The sequence below is a fragment of the Cervus elaphus genome, chromosome 11 (assembly GCF_910594005.1).
Source record: "Cervus elaphus chromosome 11, mCerEla1.1, whole genome shotgun sequence".
NCBI classification, from domain to species: Eukaryota; Metazoa; Chordata; class Mammalia; order Artiodactyla; family Cervidae; genus Cervus; species Cervus elaphus.
Genome location: NC_057825.1, coordinates 89,621,934 through 89,640,986, shown reverse-complemented (window position 1 = coordinate 89,640,986; position 19,053 = coordinate 89,621,934). Strand labels below are relative to the sequence as shown.

At 37.1% G+C, this 19,053-nt stretch overlaps 1 protein-coding gene across 6 annotated transcripts in view; it reads right to left on the bottom strand.

The window, feature by feature from the left end:
• Positions 1-19,053, bottom strand: part of ZNF638 (zinc finger protein 638) — a 130,467-nt gene that overhangs the window by 35,249 nt on the left and 76,165 nt on the right. For all 6 annotated transcript variants that reach the window (XM_043918335.1, XM_043918334.1, XM_043918336.1 and 3 more), the window contains 4 exons: positions 18,077-18,223; positions 17,046-17,168; positions 1,526-1,584; positions 1,260-1,312 (listed from right to left, as the gene is read on the bottom strand). In XM_043918335.1, coding sequence (XP_043774270.1) covers positions 1,260-1,312; positions 1,526-1,584; positions 17,046-17,168; positions 18,077-18,223 — 382 coding nt within the window. The remainder of the gene's footprint in view (positions 1-1,259; positions 1,313-1,525; positions 1,585-17,045; positions 17,169-18,076; positions 18,224-19,053) is intronic.

The window sequence follows — 19,053 nt, the reverse complement described above, 5'->3', positions numbered from 1 at the left end:
GGATGCCATCACCGACTCAATGGACATGAGTTTGAGCAGGGTCCAGGAGTTGGTGATGGACAGGGAAGCCTGGCCTATTGCAGTCCATGGGGTCACAAAGAGTCAGACACAACTGAGTGACTGAACTGAACTGAACTGCCTAAGGGTCATGAAAGGTATCAAAAAGAAGCACTTTCTGAGACAGGCCTTAAAGAATAAATGAGAATTTGCCCCACTTTGACCCTCTAAAAGGAGTTTTAACTGGCTTTGTATTTTCATTACCTTGCACAAGGCCTGGTACCTCCTAAGTAGGTACTTTAGAAGTACTTACTGATGCTGCTGCTGCTAAGTTGCTTTAGTCGTGTCTGACTTTGTGCGATCCCATAAATGACAGCCCACCAGGCTCCTCTATCCCTGGGATTCTCCAGGCAACAATACTGGAGTGGGTTGCCATTTCCTTCTCCAATGCATGCACGCATGTTAAGTTGCTTCAGTAGTGTCCGACTCTGTGGGACCCCATGGACAGTAGCCCACCGGGCTCCTTTGTCCACGGTATCTCTAGGCAAGAATACTGGAGCGGGTTGTTACTAAGTAAAGTTAACTGGAATTTAGACAATGACTCCACATGAATGGAGTATTTCACAGTATAAAGACCTGTGAAATGAAATAGGACAGGGCTTCCTTGGTGGCCCAGTGGTTGAGAATCTGCCTTGCAATGCAGATGATACGGGTTCGATCCCTGGTCTGGGAAGATCCCACGTGCTACGGAGCAACTTAGCCCGGGTGCCACAACTACTAAGCCCACGTGCCTTAGAGCCCGTGCTCAACGAGAGAAACCACTCCAGTGAGACGCCCTCGCACAGCAACTAGAAAATAGCCCCCACTCATCATAACCAGAGAAAGCCCTCTCGCAGCAAGGAAGCCCAGCGCAACCAAAAATAATAAATAATTCACATGTCCTATTTAACAAAAAAAAAAAAAAAGAAATGAAATAGGACAGAAGAGCTGGAAAATAAACTGCTCTGAGTAACTGAAACATAATATACATCTGTGTGACAAGAGACTGAGAAAGTTTCGGGGGAAAGGTAAACGGTCATCTATGCAAGGCTGAAGAATTATGGGCTTTCTCCAGTGGATCACCAACTTAAAATAGGGGCCAATGTGGATCCCTTCTACTAAAGCACAATGAATACTATTTTCCTAGCATCATCTTCCAAGAAGTTTCCAGTAAACTGACAAAATATACTCATATTGGAGGAATATTAAAAGTAACAACTTACTAGCAGAAGCCGCAGTCACAGTTTCAACAGCTGTGGAAGCATCTGTATCTTTTCTATTAAAAGAAGAAAAAAATTAGCAAAGAAATTCTAACACCAAAATCTTCTAAAGATACAAAGCTTAAATCTAAAAAAGTTTAAAATAATTCAATTAGAATGATGTCCCATTTGAACAGGGAGAGAAAATATAATAAAAATGTAGTCAAAACTTTTAAAATTTAATTCATATGCATATTTGTTCTCACACAGAAAATCATAGAATTACTTACTTTAAAGTAGATGCAGATGTTTTCTTTGAATCTGACATCTTTTTCTTCACCTCTTTGTTCTATGAAGGAAAAATATTTTGAAAACCTTAAGCCTCTTCTCAAATTATGAAAGGGAATATACAAAATACGCAAAAGCATAAGAAATCTACACACATATATAACCACAAATAAAAATCTTCTTACCCTAAAGTAAAAATGCTAATTACCTTTTCTATTTATAGACAGAAATAAAATATTTTCAACTTGTGATTATACAGTGTAATTTTACATCTTGTCTTTTATCACTTATTGACATTTTCTTATCACTATCTTTCAAAGACATTTCTAATAGTGCCATACCATTTCTGATATCTAATTACTATCATTCTGGTCAAATCTATCACAATCTTTTGCTTTAATTACTATAATAAACTCATAATGGTCTCTGCTTCTGTCTTTGCTTTTCAACCACCCTCACACCACTTTTAACATAGAACCAGACTGATAACTGCCACTCCTAAACTCAAAACCTTTCATCACACTCAGAAAAAAAGCTAACACTTAAAAAAAAGTTTACACTACTCATTTCACCCACTCTCTACCCCAAAATCACCACATATATCTCTACTTTCAGTCCCAAGCACCCTTTAAATTCCTAAAACAAAACAAACTACATAGGCATGGACTTGAGAAGTCTTCTGCAGTTGCTATTTGGAATGCTCCCAACTCAAGGAACAATTTACACCTTCACCTCCTTTTCACATTTTTAATGAAACCTTCCATAACTACCTTACTGAAAGGTGTGTTGCTCTTTAAGCTTGGCAATTAGTGAACATCCAATAAATATGTGTTAAAATGATTTGAACTTATAATTGTTTTCATTTTATGTTTTCTGTTCTTTGGAGGCATCCTTGACATTTCCTTTTGTGCCATACTGGATTTTATCCAAACATCTCCCTTACCCCCACTGGTTTAGAAGATACTCATCCTCCTACTTATATTCTACTAATGGGTATCTCCAATTTCAAAAAGAAATATGAAACTATTGATTTCTTCTTATAAATTTAAAAGCCCTTACACCCGTGGCTTACATGCTAATTTTTGATGACACTATTTTAAGACAAAGTTATTGTTTTTATTTTTTTTTAACAATTTATACTATTTTGACTTCCCTGGTAGCTCAGGCGGAAAAGCTTTCCACCTACAGTGCGGGAGAGATCTGGGTTCGATCCCTGGCTCAGGAAGATCTCCTGGAGAAGGGAGTGGCAACCGACTCTGTTATTCTTGCCCACCCCAACCCCCTCCAAAAAAGGGGCTCAACGGAACAATTTATACTATTTTATAAATATACAATATCCTGTTTATCCTGTTTAAATGGGCTTCCCAGGTGGCTCAGTGATAAAAAAAAAATCTGCCTACCAATTCAGGAGATGCAAAAGACTCAGGTTTGATCCCTAGATCAGAAAGATCCCCTGGAGGAAGAAATGGCAACCCACTTCAGTACTCTTGCCTGGGAATTACCACAGACAGAGGAGCCTGGTGGGCTACAGTCCATGGAGTAGCAAAGAGTCGGAAATGACTGAGCATACATGCACTCTAAGTTTAAACGGTTTTATTACTCGTTGTTGTTTAGTCACTAAACCGTGTCCAACTCTTATTCTTCACCACTGAGCCACCAGGGAAGCCTGGTGCAATCACCATTTTATATCATAACTTCTCCATTTCTTAAGTTCTTCATTTTGATGATTATATTTTAGGAAATACATATAGATGAAAGGTTCTTTGAGCCCATACATGTCTGAGAATACTGTCCTAGCATACAACTTGATTATTTGACTTGAAATCTGCATAATAAATTACAATGAATCAATCTTTTTTTCACTCAACCCTGAGAATGAGTTGCTTGGCTATCTAACTAAGGCTGGTCTACCGCTTTTTACATTTACACAGTTATCTGCCCGGATCACTAGGGCTTTCCCCTTTATAACTGTGAAACTTAACATCTTCACCAGTTTTTAAGTGCTATCTTCTTTCTGGAATCCTAGTTATATGCAGATTGGGTCTCTTAGATGTATCCACCATGACTTTCCTCTTCATTATTTTAGACTTTTTAACCTTTACTAATAGACTGTTAAGTCCTAAGAAGGAAGCACATCTGCCTTGTTCATTAATGCATCTTCTGCATGTACCACAATGGCTGACATACAAAAGATGTTTAAGAAATAGTTCTTTCCTTAAATATTTATTTATTGGGTTGTGCTGGTTCTTAGTTGCAACAAACCAACTATTAGTTGTCGCATGTGAGATCCAGTTTCCTGATCAGGGATCGAACCCACACCCCCCTGCGGAAGCACAGAGTCTTAGTCACTGGACCACCAGGGAAGTCCCAAGAAATAGTTTTTGAATTAAAATGAAACTAAACTCTCTTCTGAACTGATTGTATATCCTCAGTTTTACCTGTTATTAATTAGATTTTCCATAATGCTCAAACCACTGTGCACTGCTTCCTGGCACTGTTTTTGTTCTCCATGCAGTCTTCTTAAATCTCAGCTGACTGCTTGCTCTAGGTTTTAGATGTAACGTCACCACGAATCTTGCTGAAACCAGTAAATCTGAGTTTTTTAAGTCTTGTTTTTTTCTGATTTGTTTTCTTAAAGAGCCTTAGCACTATTTTATAACTGCAAAGGTCCTTCTGTCTGTTGAAAACTCTGATTATATTCCTTTCTATATCAAGAGCTCCTGCTTCCTTAAGGAAAATTTTGAGTACCAACATGTGCCCATTTTTCTGGAAAAGAAGAATGCTTGCTTTCAGCAGACTGGTTAAGAATCATTGTTAAAGACTCATGTCTACGCTGGCTTGTAATTAAACACAAGGTTATTTGTCAGACAAGGTTTGTCACCAGAACTGTGCAGAACCATACTTTAATCCTTCAGGTGCAATACAGGGATGTAGAAAATTTTTACCTTTTCTCTAACATTTTATTACTGATTCCAAGAAGTAGCAAAATGAAGAGAATATTCTCTGAATCACAGAGTCCAAGGCAGTCCTAACATGAAACATCAAATGTGGGCAGAAAGGTTTTGTCATGGCTTTAACTATTCATGTCAAAATTAATGTGTAGACCAAGAAATCTATAGGGCTGACCTTCTTTTTCCTAGTTTGAGTTTCCAGTCTATTTTGTGCTTGCTCTAACAGGAAAACTTAATGTCTTCCCCTGTGGTAACAGGCCAAAAGATTGTCCCATAAACTTCTAACCTTGAAGAAGCCATAACCAGAGTTCTGTTGGGGGTTCCCGCTGGGTCAATCACAAGAGAGAAGTCATGAGTAAACCTTCAAAGGCTTTAATTCAGCACCATTCAAACCATATTTAACTGAAGAACATCAATGTCTGTGACAGGTAGATGGCATGTTTTCTAGTTTTCAGTGTTGATACTTAGGCCATTCATTACTATGAAAATCAAAATAGTAAATGACTGAACTTTTCAACTTACACTGCTGCCTTACCAACCTTATAAAGAAGTCATCTAAGAGAATTATTTTAATCTGTTTGAAATACTCTAACACCCTAAAAGTATCATTACTCGGCCATTTTCCCAGATTAAACATTATAGAATTAAAGAATATTGATCTCGCATTTAAAAATTTAATAATCAGCTAGTCCTGCTTGAGAGTCAATAGTATAAAAGCTATTTCTTCTTTCTATTCTCAAGGTTACTAATCTACCCCAAACTGTTACTACTCTTAGAGTAGTCTGGTTGGCTAGATGAGTACTCTAACTGGATTTCAGTGATCTTTTCTCTTCTTTCCTTTAATCAATATGCTAAGCTTTCTTTGCCTTCAGAGTCATTTCCCCAACTAATTCATTCTGCAGATCACTTCCTGATGAATCTTTAAAATCCATCGATTTCACTGTCACAGCCCTGCTGAAAACTCTGAATAACATTTAACTGTCTCAAAATAAAGTTTAAGTTATTAAATTATGTATTCAATTCTTGCTTCCCCTTATTCTTCTCTGCAATAGAGGAGGATATGTGTCACAGTTCTGATAAATCAAATGTAGGTGGAAGTTGCTGGGGAAGTCCTCCTTCTTGGTGGGGGGGGGGGGGGGAACACTAAAAATTCATTGTGTTCCTGACACATTCCTTTCTTTCTCTTCGAAAGATTGAAATAATGCCAGAAGGTACAACAACCATCTTACAAAAAAGGATGAAAAAGTAGATGCTAATGACAGTGAATTAGAAAAATCAAAAGGCTGTGTTCCTGAAGATATTTTAGAGCTGCTCTACAGCCACAGATCACCCACCAGCCAATTTCCTGTTATAAGATAAATAAACCTCTTATTTGTTTAATAAACCACTGGAGAAGTTTTCCGTTAACTGAAAATGAAAGAAATTCTAAATTGGTAATGACAACAGTCACCATGTAATCATTATTCAAATTAGGACAACGGGACAATGAGATGGGCATGTATGTACCTAATATTAGTAAACCAGGATGATGGGTTACTCCAATAATAACTAACCAGAAAACATAAAAAATACAACTCTTTTCTTTAATAGCAATTGAAATAATATTTATAACATACACAAATAAATAAAAATTAACACTTCTTCCAAAATACATGTTACAGAAACATTACAAAAGAATGTTATGGAAAAAAAAGTAAAAATTCGTTGAGGGACACAAAATGAAATCTAAATAAATGAAGAAATAAAACCTGTTTTTGCACAAAAAGATTTAGTACTGAAAATATATCAATTCAGTACAGTACCAATTAAACACCCATTAAGATTTTTGAGAGAACAAATTGATTCTAAATCTAATATATAGGAGTAAATGTTTAAGATTAAGCAAAAATACATGGAAGGAGAGAAAAAAGAGAAACAATTCTATTAGAAAAATGACAAGTATTATAAAGCTATAGTTAGAAAAATTTAAACCACATAGTATTCATATGAAAATAAAAAGAAACAGATCTATATGTATAGGGTAATTTATACACAAGACAGCTTTACAAATCAATGAGGAAAGATAAATGAGGCATAAACAGTGTTGGGTTAATTGGTTACCCATTTTGCAAACAGTCATATCATTCACACACTGTATCACAAATAACAGATTTAAAAAATAATGGAAACATATCTTTCTGGCACTGGTATAAAGGTCTTCTAAAATAAAAGAAAAAACCCATTAAGAGCAAAAGAGCAGTAAACTGGAGTACACCAAAAGTAAAAAAACTTTATGTATCATATAAGCAACAGACTAAAAGAAAATATTTCTCATGTATAATACAAAATTAGTATCTTAGGATAATGAATACCTTCAGATGAAAATTTTTTTAAAGGCAAATAACCCAATAGAAAAATGTGAGGAATAGGATGCACCGATCTCCTTCCACAGATAATCAAAAGTACATCTACACGCAGACCAACTTTCAAAGAACATCTACTGAACAATACCAGAAGACATACTTCCAAAAGAGCATGAAAATCTCTGCATAACTGGGCAGCGCAAAAGAAAAGAGAAAATAAAGAAAGGAATCAGGACAGGACCTGTGCCTCTAGGAGGGAGCTGTGAAAGAGGAAAAGGTTTCTGCACACTGGGAAGTCCCCTCACTGATGAGATCAGCTAGAACAGAGGGGGAGGAATGGAGCCTCAGAGGAGAGCTCAGCAACAGATGTGCAGAGGACAAAGCCAAGAGAGACCTGATCCCCACAGCCTAAAATGCTTGTCCAGTCAACCACTAGGGCAGGTGGAGCCTGTGTACTGAGGCCTGGGCTTTGGAGGTCAGGCCCAAAGGACAGAACTGGAGTTGGCTGTGTGAAGACAGTCTGAAGGGGCTACGAGGTAGAACACCACAACTGATGGGAGTCTAAGAAGAAGCCTGGGTCCTTCAGAGACACAAGGGACCACTGTTAAGGGGCGCAAGAGGAGAGGGGTGTCATAGAAGCTTCTTTCTCCATTCGCTTATAGGCGGCCCACACAAATTCCAGGGGTGGGTGCAAGTCGTGACTACCATCTCAGACTCCAGAGGTAGGCACAGACTGCTGCCACTGCCGTTGCCAAGAGTTCTACAAACGGACGCAGGTCAATGCCCCCACCTTTCCAGGAACTTGCATGGCCTGCCACTGCCGCGAGTCCGCCATCAGGGTCAACTTCCCTGGGAGCGTGTGAGGCCTGCCACCGCTGCCAAGGGTTTCATGACCCGATGCCAACCACTGCCTCCACCTCTCTGGGGGTTTGCAAAATAACACTGTCACAGCAGTGGAACACAACTGCAGCCCCCACCTTCCTGGGAACCTGCATGAGTTGAGAATCTGTGCACTTGCATACTCCTTATCAAGGTGGTAACAACCAGCACATGCTGACGAAAGAGACAGCAAGAATCCAAATCAAAAACGGCCTTCACACCAAAAAAATATTAAAACCCACACAAGCTATACAGGGATGTTCCTGCTTATAAATAGCCTCTAAGACTACACGAGACAGTTGTTTCTCCTGAACTCTTGGACTAAGAGAAGTACAAGGAAAATGAGAAGCAGAGAAACCACTCTCAGTTAAAATATCAAGAATATTTCCCTGAAGGAACAATGAAATAGAACTCTTCAGTCTAACAGACACTGAGTTGAAAAAGGAGGTAATGAAAATACTGAAGCAATTAAGAAAGGCTATCAAGAGAAATACAGATTATTATTAAAAAAAAAAAAAAAAAAAAAGAACTAGAAACTGTGAAAAGGAGCTAAGTAAAACCTAAAATTTCATTTGCCAAAATGAAAGCTGAGCTCAAGGTAGTAAATAGCAAAATGAATAATGCACAAGAATAAGTGACCTAGAAGACAGACTAATGGAAATTACCCAATCAAAAGAGCAGACAGAAAGCCAAATGAAAAAAAAAAAGCTATATAAGAGACCTATGGGGCAAGATAAAGCAGGTCAGTCTATGCAGATATTGAAGAAAGAAAAAAGGGGATTGAAAATGTATTTGAAGAAATTATGGCTGAAAATTTCCCAAACCTAAAGAAGGAAACATATCCAGATACAGGAAGCACAGAAGGTCTCAAACAAGATGAACCCAAATAGACCTACTTCAAGACATAATAAAAATGGCAAGTTAAACAGAGAATTCTAAAGGCAGCAGAACAAAAACAGAGTTCATTACTAGGGAACCTACATAAGGCTATCAGTTGATTTCGATACAGAAATACTGCAGGCCAGAAGGGAGTGGCAGAAAAAAAAGAAATGATCAAATCACAAAAAGTAAAAGAAAGGAAGAAGCAAAAAACCAACTGAAAACTACAGTTTGGTGTGGCAATATGTAAATCAACTACACTTCAACATTTTTTTTTAATGAAAAGTGTAAATCAACTATATTTCAATAAATTTTTTAAAGAAAAAAAAAAATCAATAAATACATGAAGCAACAATTACCTTAAATGTCAGTACTCCAATCCAAAGACATAGAGGGGGACTTCCCTAGTGGTGCGCTGGGTAAGAACCTGCCTGCCACTGAGGCAGACACGCGCTGGACCGCCGGTGCTGGAGACTGCACGCCAGGGGGCACACAAGCCTGGCCCCACAGCGGAGGAGTCTGCCTGCCGCGACTGCTGACCCCGCGCCGCAGAGCCCGTGCCCAGCGACTGAGGGTGCGCGGTGAGGAGCCCACACACAGCCAGGGCCCAGCACAGCCACAATTAATTAACTTTTAAAGATGAAGAGTGGGTATACACTATCGTGTAAAATTTTTAAAAAAAAGCCTACAATATTCTGCCTACAAGAGATCCACCTACACATACAGATTGAAAGTGAGGGCATGGAAAAAGATATTTCATGCAAAAATAAAGAAAGTGGGACTTACAATATTCATATCAGACAAAATAAACTTTAAAGCAAAGGCTACAAAGATAAAGGACACTATATAATGATAAAAGGATCAATACAAGAGGAAGATTTTACACTCATCAACAAATATGCACGTAATTTAAGAGCACCCAAATACATAAATAACTAACAGATATGAAGGGAGAAATCAGCAGGAAGACAATAACAGTCAGAGACTAACACCTACTCACATCAGTGGAGAGATTTTCCAGAGAATCAATAAGGCAACAGAGGTCCCAAATGTTACAACAGAAAAGTAAGACTTATTAGATATTTTCCGGACACTGCATCCAAAAAACCCCACAGAATGTACATATTTTTCAAGTGCACACACATTTTCTAGGACTGACCACATGTCCTGGGGCACAAAACTAACCTGAACAAATTTAAGGGTACAGAAATTATTTCAGGCATTTTCTCTGATCACAATGGCATGAAACTAGAAATCAACCAAAGAAAACAAGAAAAAAAAAATGAGTACATGGAGACTGAATAACATGCTACTAAAAGAAGAAAAAAAAAAGGCTCAATAAGGAAATTAAGAAGTACCTTGAGACAACACAACCACACAAAATCTCTGCAATCCAGCAAAAGCAGTTCTTAGAGAGCAGTTCATAGTGATACAGGTCTTCATCAAAAACAAGAAAAATATCCCAAGTAAAAAGCCTAATCTACTACACAAAAGAATTTTTAAAAGAATAAACAACCTAAAGTCAGAAGGAAGGAAATAAAGATGGGGGCAGGGGAGAAATAAAATAGAGATTAAGAAAACAATAGGGGAAAAAAAGTCAACAAAATCAAGAGCTGGTTCTTTGAAAGGGTAAACAAAACTGAACTTCCAATACAAAAAGCCCAGGACTGGAGGGCGTCATAGGCAAACTCTCTCAAAGAAGAATATAAAAGACTGAAGAAGAGAGAACACTCTCAAAGACACTCTATAAAGCCACCATCACTCTAATACCAAAACCAGCGGAAGAAATCACCAAAAAAGAAAATTACAGGTCAGTATCGTTGATGCATATATAACACGACCAAGTGGGGTTCATCCCAGGTTCACAAGTATGGTTCAACATACACAAATCAACATAACACATCACAGTAACAAGTCAAAAACCACATGATCATCTCAATAGATACAGAAAAAGCATTTGATAGGATTCAATATCCATTCAAGATAAAAACTCTTATCACGTAGCAAATAAAAAGGATCTAAATTGGAAGGGAGGAGGTACAATTGTTACTATATGCAGGTGACATGCTACATATATAGAAAGCCCTAAGAACTATACACAAAAATGAATAGATCTAATAAATGAATTCAGCAAAGTAGTAGGATACAAGATTAACATTCAGAAATTGGTTTCATTCCTTCACAGTAACAATGAAATATCAGAAAGAGAATGTCCTTTAAAATCTCACCAAAAGATATATGGCAGAAACAAACAATACTATAAAGCAATTATCCTCCAATTAAAAATAAATTGAAAAAAAGAAAAGAAAAGAAAACTTCCATGAGAAAAAAAGTGTCTCACCAAAAAAATTTAAAAACCTAGGAATAAATTTCACCAAAGAGGTGAAAAACTTACATGCTGAGAGTTATAAAATATTAAAAAAAGATTCAAAGAAACTGAAAAATAGCCCATGCTCTTGAATTGAAAGAACATTGTTAAAATGGCAACACTATCCAGAGCAATCTACAGATTTAATGTGATCCCTATCAAATTACCCCCCATGACATTTTTTCACAGAAGTAAAATAATCCAAAAATTTATGTGGAACCATAGACCCACAACTGCCAGAGCAATTTTCGGGGGCGGGGAGAAAATCAGGAAGCATAACTCTCTCAGACTTCAGACAATACTACAAAGCTACAGTAAACAAAACAGTTTGCACCTGGTACAAAAACAAACATGCAAATGAATGGAACAGTATAGAGAGCCCAGAAATAAACCTATACATCTACGGTCAATTAATCCTCAACGAAGGAAGCAAGAATAAACAATGGGAAAAAGAGAGTCTCCTCAGCAAGTGGTGCGGGGAAAGTTGGACAGCTGCATGTAAATAAATGAAGTTAGAACACACCCTCTCACAACACACAGAAATGAACTCAAAATGGCTTAAAGACTTAAAACATATTTTGGCGTTTTTGTAAGACGTGAGTTTATATCCTTCTGCTCTGCCACCTTCAGTGTCTAGTTTTATTTATTTATTTATTTAATACCATAAAACTCCATCATATTTTCATACAGTCATAACTGTCTGTCTGTGACCCTTTCATAGGGCACTGCAGGATGGATTAAAGGTGGCAATTTACTGATAACTGCAGGTGTCTCTACTTTATTCTAAAGTGTAAGTCATGAGGTCATTTGATTTACTTTATAGAAGTTGGATTTTGAAGATATAATGGAAAAATTTTGATACCTAGTAGTACAAAAAAAGCACCAGCAACTGATAAACTGCTTTTTTGTGCACTACCCAACTGGTTAAAGACGATATGATCTTTTATGGTAAACTCAGAAATGAGTGTTCATAATGGAAACCTGGTAGACCCGTAACTGTAGTGGCGCTGCTCTAATAAAGCCACCATTATTTCTTATGGAACATCTGAATATATTTTAAAAGGCTACTGTGAGGGCATTATTTTGAGGTGATGTTTAAAAAGTTAACATCAAATCAAATTGTAAATTAGCTTAAATATATTGCCTTAAGGACCTACTAAAGAATGTGCCACCAAACTTTAAGTGATGGCTGCAATATCCTTGTCTAAAACAAATCAATGTTGACTTCAGCAATTTCTTTAACAGTTTTTTTTTTTTAATCCGAACTTTCTCTTGCTTTTTTTCATTGAGGAAGTCTTTTACCTTCCCTACTCACTGAGAAGTATTGACTTCGTGGTACACATTCTAAAGCATTTCTGATTTGAATATTTTTGTACATTTTTATCAATTATTAAATCTTCTCTTCTAGGAAAAAAAAAAAAAAAAACTCCTAAAAGAGAGCATAGTAAAAACATGCTAATACAAATGGTACCAACATTTTTCTTAAGTCTCCCAAGGCAACAGATATAAAAACAAAAAAACAAACCACACAAATTGGAGCAAATAAAACTTACAAGCTTTTGTACAGCAAAGAAAACTATGAGAAAAACCCAACAACAACAACAAAATATGAAGACAAGACCCGGAGTGGGAGAAAATTTCTATAAATGATCGGATCAACAAGTGCTTATCTCCAAAATATACAAACAGTTTATATAACTAAAAAACAGAAAAACAAACAACCCAATCAAAAAATGAGCAAAAGATCTCAATAGTTACTTCTCCACCTCAACAGATATTTTTCCAAAGCCATACAGAGAGTCAGTAAGCACATGAAAAGAAGCTCAACCTCACTAATTATCAGAGAAATGGAAAACAAAACTACAATGAGGTACAATCTCACAGCAGTCAGAATGCTCATCATTAAAAAGTCTATAAATCAAAAAAAAAAAAATAAAAATAAAAAAAAAAATAAAATAAAAAGTCTATAAATAACAAATGCTGGAGAAGACATGGAGAAGAGAAGCCTCCTGCACTGCTGATGGGAATGTAAACTAGTACAGCTGTAAAGGAAAACGAAAAGGTTCTGCAGAAAACTAAAAATAGAATTACCATATAATCCAGCCATCTTGGGAATATACCCAGGCAAAACTGTAATTCAAAAAGACACATGAACCCTTATGTTCACAGCAGCACTATTCACAAGAACTAAAACACCAAAACAACCTAAATTTCTATCAACAGATAAATGGACAAAGATATTGTATATATACAATGGAATACTACTCAGCCATAAAAAATGAAATAATGCCAAGTACAGCAACGTGGATGCAACTAAAGACATTATCACACTAAGTGAAGTCAAGTCAGAAAGAGAAAAACAATTATCACATGATATCACATGGGTGGAATCTAAAATATGGCACAAATGAACCTATCTGTAAAATGGAAAGACTTTTAGACATAGAGAACAGAATTGGAATTGACAAGGTTGAGGGGGGAGGGAGAGGGATGGCCTGGGAGTATGGGGTTGGTAGATGTAAATTATCACATTTAGAATGGATAAACAATAAAGTCCTAATGTACATCACAGAGAACTATATCTTGTGATAAACCATAATGGAAAAGAATATAAAAGAGAATACATATGTCTACAACTGAGTCACTCTTCCAACAACACAAGAGAAGACTACACATGGACATCACCAGATGGTCAATACTGAAATCAGATTGATTATATTCTTTGTAGCCAAAGATGGAGAAGCTCTATACAGTCAGCAAAACAAGACCAGGAGCTGACTGTGGCTCAGATCATGAACTCCTTATTGCCAAATGCAGATTTAAATTGAAGAAAGTAAGGAAAAGCACTAGACCATTCAGGTATGACCTAAATCAAATCCCTTACAATTATACAGCAGAAGGGAGAAATAAGATTCAAGGGATTAGATCTGATAGACAGAGTGCCTGAAGAACTATGGATGGAAGTTCGGGACATTGTACAGGAGGCAGGGATCAAGATCACCACCAATAAAAAGAAATGCAAAAAGGCAAAACGGTTGTCTGAGGAGGCCTTACAAATAGCTGAGAAAAGAAGAGACATGAAAGGCAAAAAGATATACTCATTTGAATGCAGAGTTCCAAAGAATAGCAAGGAGAAACAAGAAAGCCTTCCTCAGTGATCAATGCAAAGAAATAGAGGAAAACAACAGAATGGAAAAGACTAGAGATCTCTTCAAGTAAACTAGAGATACCAAGGGAACATTTCATGCAAAGATGGGCACAATAAAGGACAGAAATGGCACGGACCTAACAGAAGCAGAAGATAGTAAGAGGTGGCAAGAATACACAGAAGAACTGTACAAAAAAGATCTTCATGACCCAGATAACCATGACGGTATGATCACTCACCTAGAGCCAGACATCCTGGAATGTGAAGTCAAGTGAGACTTACAGAGCATCACTACAGACAAAGCTAGTGGAAGTGATGAAATTCCAGTTGAGCTATTTCAAATCCTAAAAGATGATGATGTGAAAGTGCTACACTCAATATGCCAGCAAATTTGAATAACTCAACAGTGGCCACAGGACTGGAAAAGGTCAGTTTTCATTCCAATCCCAAAGAAGGGCAATGCCAAAGAATGCTCAAACTACTGCACAATTGCACTCATCTTACACTCTAGTAAAGTAATGCTCAAAATTCTCCAAGGCAGGTTTCAACAGTACATGAACTGTGAACTTCCAGATGTTCAAGCTGGATTTAGAAAAGGCAGAGGAACCAGAGATCAAATTGCCAACATCTGTTGGATCATCAAAAAACTGAACAGAGTTCCAGAGAAATATCTACTTTTGCTTTATTGACTACACCAAAGCCTTTTGACTGTGTGGATCACAACAAATTGTGGAAAATTCTTCAGGAGATGGGAATACCAGACCACCTGACCTGCCTCTTGAGAAACCTGTATGCAGGTCAGGAAGCAACAGTTAGAGCCGGACATGGAACAACAGACTGGTTCCAAATAGGGAAAGGAGTACGTCAAGGCTGTATATTGTCACCCTGCTTATTTAATTTACATGCAGAGTACATTATGAGAAATACTGGGCTGGAGGAAGCAAAAGCTGGAATCAAGATTGCCAGAAGAGCTATCAATAACCTCAGATATGCAGATGACACCACCCTTGTGGCAGAAAGTGAAGAAAAACTAAAGAGACTCTTGATGAAAGTGAAAGAAAGTGAAAAAGTTGGCTTAAAACTCAACATTCAGAAAACTTAAGATCATGGCATATGATCCCATCACTTCATGGCAAATAGATGGGGAACAAAGGAAACAGTGACAGACTTTATTTTGGGGGGCTCCAAAATCACTGCAGATGGTCACTGCAGTGAAATTAAAAGACGTTTGTTCCTTGGAAAAAAGTTATGACCAACCTAGACAGCTTATTAAAAAGCAGAGATCTTACTTTGCCAAAAAAGGTCCATCTAGTCAAAGCTGTGGTTTTTCCAGTAGTCATGTACAGATGTGAGAGCTGGACTATAAAGAAAGCTGAATGCAGAAGAATTGATGCTTTTAAACTGTGGTTAGAATTGAACTTAGAGAAGACTCTTGAGAGTCCCTTGGACTACAAGATCAAATCAGTCAATTCTAAAGGAAATCAACCCTGACTATTCAATGGACGGATAGGAGCTGAAGCTGAAGCTTTCGCCACCTGATGCAAAGAGCCAGCTCAATTGGACAAGACCCTGATGCTGGGAAATACTGAAGGGGAAAGGAAAAGAGGGCAGCAGAGGATGAGATGATTAGGTATCATCACTAACTCAATGGACATGAATCTGAGCAAACTCCTGGAGACAGTGAAAGACAGGGAGGCCTGGCATGCTTCCGAACTCAGCAACTGAACAACAACAATAACAAAAGCTAAGAGAATTTAACACCACCAGACCAGCTTTGCAACAAACACTAAAGCAACTTCTCTAAACAGGAAAGAGACCAGCAACTTACAATACCTTGTACATATATAGAAAACCTTGTGGGAATAGCAAATCCAAAAACTACAATTGAAAAACACGTCAAAAAAAAAAAAGCAACTCAAACACAACATTAAAGATGATCATAAAAAGTAGATACCATTTTTTACATACTGGATTTTAAAACTGCAAATATTAAAATGTCATTTATAATGGAGAGACACCTGTATTCACATAAATTATTAGACTGTGAATTGTTACAGCTATTTAACAGGTGATCCAACATTTCTTTTTTTTTTCCCCAGCATTTCTTATTACAGTATATCCTAATACCCAACAAGTCCACTATAGCTATCACCTCAAAATGCATAAGGCCTATGAAAGCCATGTACAAGAAAGTTAACTGAAGTCCTGTTTATAGTAATGAAAAACTAGAACCTAAAAAGCAATCCATGAGGGAACTGATAAAATAATCATGGTATATTCATACAAAGTAAAGCCACATAGAACTTTGAAAGAATGAGGAAAATCTGTAAGTGTTAACATGGTTTGATCTCCAAATAAGCGACTGAAATATGCAAGGGGCTTGCAGGATGTAGTCAAGGTTGTAGTTGGGACCTAGGCAGAGATTTCACAGATGTTTGCTAATTCTGTTACATATTTTCCCCTACTCTATTGCTTACCATTTAATTGTTTACAGTGCAGCAAGCAATTTGCCATTTTGGCAAGCAATCCAGTAGGGGAAAATATCAATGTAACAGAATTAGCAAACATCTATGAAACCCATATGGGACTTCCCAGGTGCTGCTGGTGGTAAAGAACCTGGCTGCCAATGCAGGAGACATGAGACGTGGGTTCGATCACTGGGTGGGCAAGATCCCCTGGAAGAGGGCATGGTTACCCACTCCAGTATTCTTTCCTGGAGAGTTCATGGACAGAGGAGCCCAAAGAGCTGTAGTCCATGGGGTCACAAAGAGTCAGACACGACTAAACAACTAACACACACATGCATACACGAAGTTCAGTTCAGTGTACCTGAATTTATACACAGTCCATGGAGTTAACATTTTAAGTTTTATGCATTTCTCCGTACATAACATACTCTAAAAAAAATTAAACTAAACAACAATGAACTGCGTGTAAGAATTAAATCCAGTTTACCTGTGACTTTTTCTTTCCTGGAACACATACTTTCACACTTTTCCCTTTTATCAGAAGAGGTGTTGTCTCAATGTACTCCATGACTGCAGTAATTGCTTCTTTAAATTCCATTTCCAAGTAAGCCTAAAATGAAACACATTTTACTTTTAAGTCAAAAATCTACCTTAAAATTCTCTGTGTGACTTAATACTTCCTTATGGAATATAAAACTGAAATTACCTCAAGTGCTGGTTGATTTTACCTCTTTTCACCTTGCTAAAGTGTAATCTGATCTTTAGGATGTTTTCACACACAAAATGGACATTTAACCTAATGGAATTTCTATACCATTACCAAGGTAAGAAGGAAGCAGTCCTTGGCAAGATCATAAAAGAGTAAGAAACAGGAAGGCAGGGCTCACTGAACAACAGGGTAGCAGGCAGGATCTAGTCTAGCTGCTGTTAAATTTGACCTTTTTAAAGTTTCTTGCAACAAACAAAATTATACCAACTATGTTCCCTTGTTTTACCTCCTAATTTCATGTTCTGTTTACTCCAGGGTTTGTAGAGTTTATAAAACTTTACTATATAGGTTACAGAAATAGAATTCAAATGTAAAAAAATACTGTTCAAACAAAATCATTTTTTTTAACATCACCTCACTGAAGTGCTAAAGCAATGAATGGCAAACTATGGCCTGCCATCTGTTTTTTTGTTAAATAAGATTTTTGAACACAGCCATGAGTATTCATTTATATATCACCTATGACTGTGAAGTACTAAAACACAGTTGTACAGCAGAGTGAGTAGTTGAAATCCTATGACACGCCAACACTTAAAATATCATCTGGACCTTCAAAGAAAAGGTGTGCTCATCTAAAAAAAACAGTGTGTGGTTTTAAGGGATATAAAGCAGTATTTAGGAACCCTGTTCATTCAATTCCAAACATTTACATAGCTCAATAACAGGTGTATATGGAGTAAAAGCTGAAAGATCTGACAAGTCTTTATAAAATACAATTACGACTTTTTAGAATAGATTAAATAACTCACTTCCTTTCTGTATGGAACAATCAGGATATCATTAACTTTTCCAAAAGGTTGAAATATTTTTCTAATTTCTTCTTCAGTACAGCCATCTTCTGGTAAATCAGATATCAGAAGAACAGGACCATAATGTGAAGACTGGTCCTTCCGAAGCTATTTTTGAATTGAATGAAAATTAAATCAAATTAAGTGACAAAGGGCATAGTTACAATAATTCCCAATATAATTTTTCTACCATTAATCTTAGTACTTTAAGCAGTCATTTTTTATTAAAATATTATATTTTCTGCTAATAAATATAAATAATTATTATACTTTCTGCATATAAAAATATTTTGGAACATTTAAAAACTTTTTGAAATGCTAGGGAAAAAAGGAAGAAATGTTTTATCCTTTATCACTCAAACCCAACAGCAGGCAGTGTATAGGCAACCAATCACAGATGCTCTTTTCTGTGCTGAAGCATGTCACAACAAACAAGACCTATAAAGTAGTCCAGAACTGGTAAACAGCACTTTTCTATATGAAATTGGATGGCACATCATCGGTAAAGCTGAAGTTATAGCTTTATTTAGCCTGTTATAATAATTTTAAATATGTCTAGATAGGCATAATATTTTAATCAGTTCAGTTCAGTCGCTCAGTCGTGTCTGACTCTTTGTGACCCCATGAATCGCAGCACACCAGGCCTCCCTGTCTGTCACCAACTCCCGGAGTCTACCCAAACCCATGTCCATTGAGTCGGTGACGCCATCTAGGCATCTCATCCTCTGTAGTCCCCGTCTCCTCCTGCCCCCAATCCTTCCCAGCATCAGGGTCTTTTCTAATGAGTCAACTCTTCTCATGAGGTGGCCAAAGTATTGGAGTTTCAGCTTCAACATCAGTCCTTTCAATGAACACCCAACACTTTAGGATGGACTGGTTAGATCTTCCTGCAGTCCAAGGGACTCTCAAGAGTCTTCTCCAACACCACAGTTCAAAAG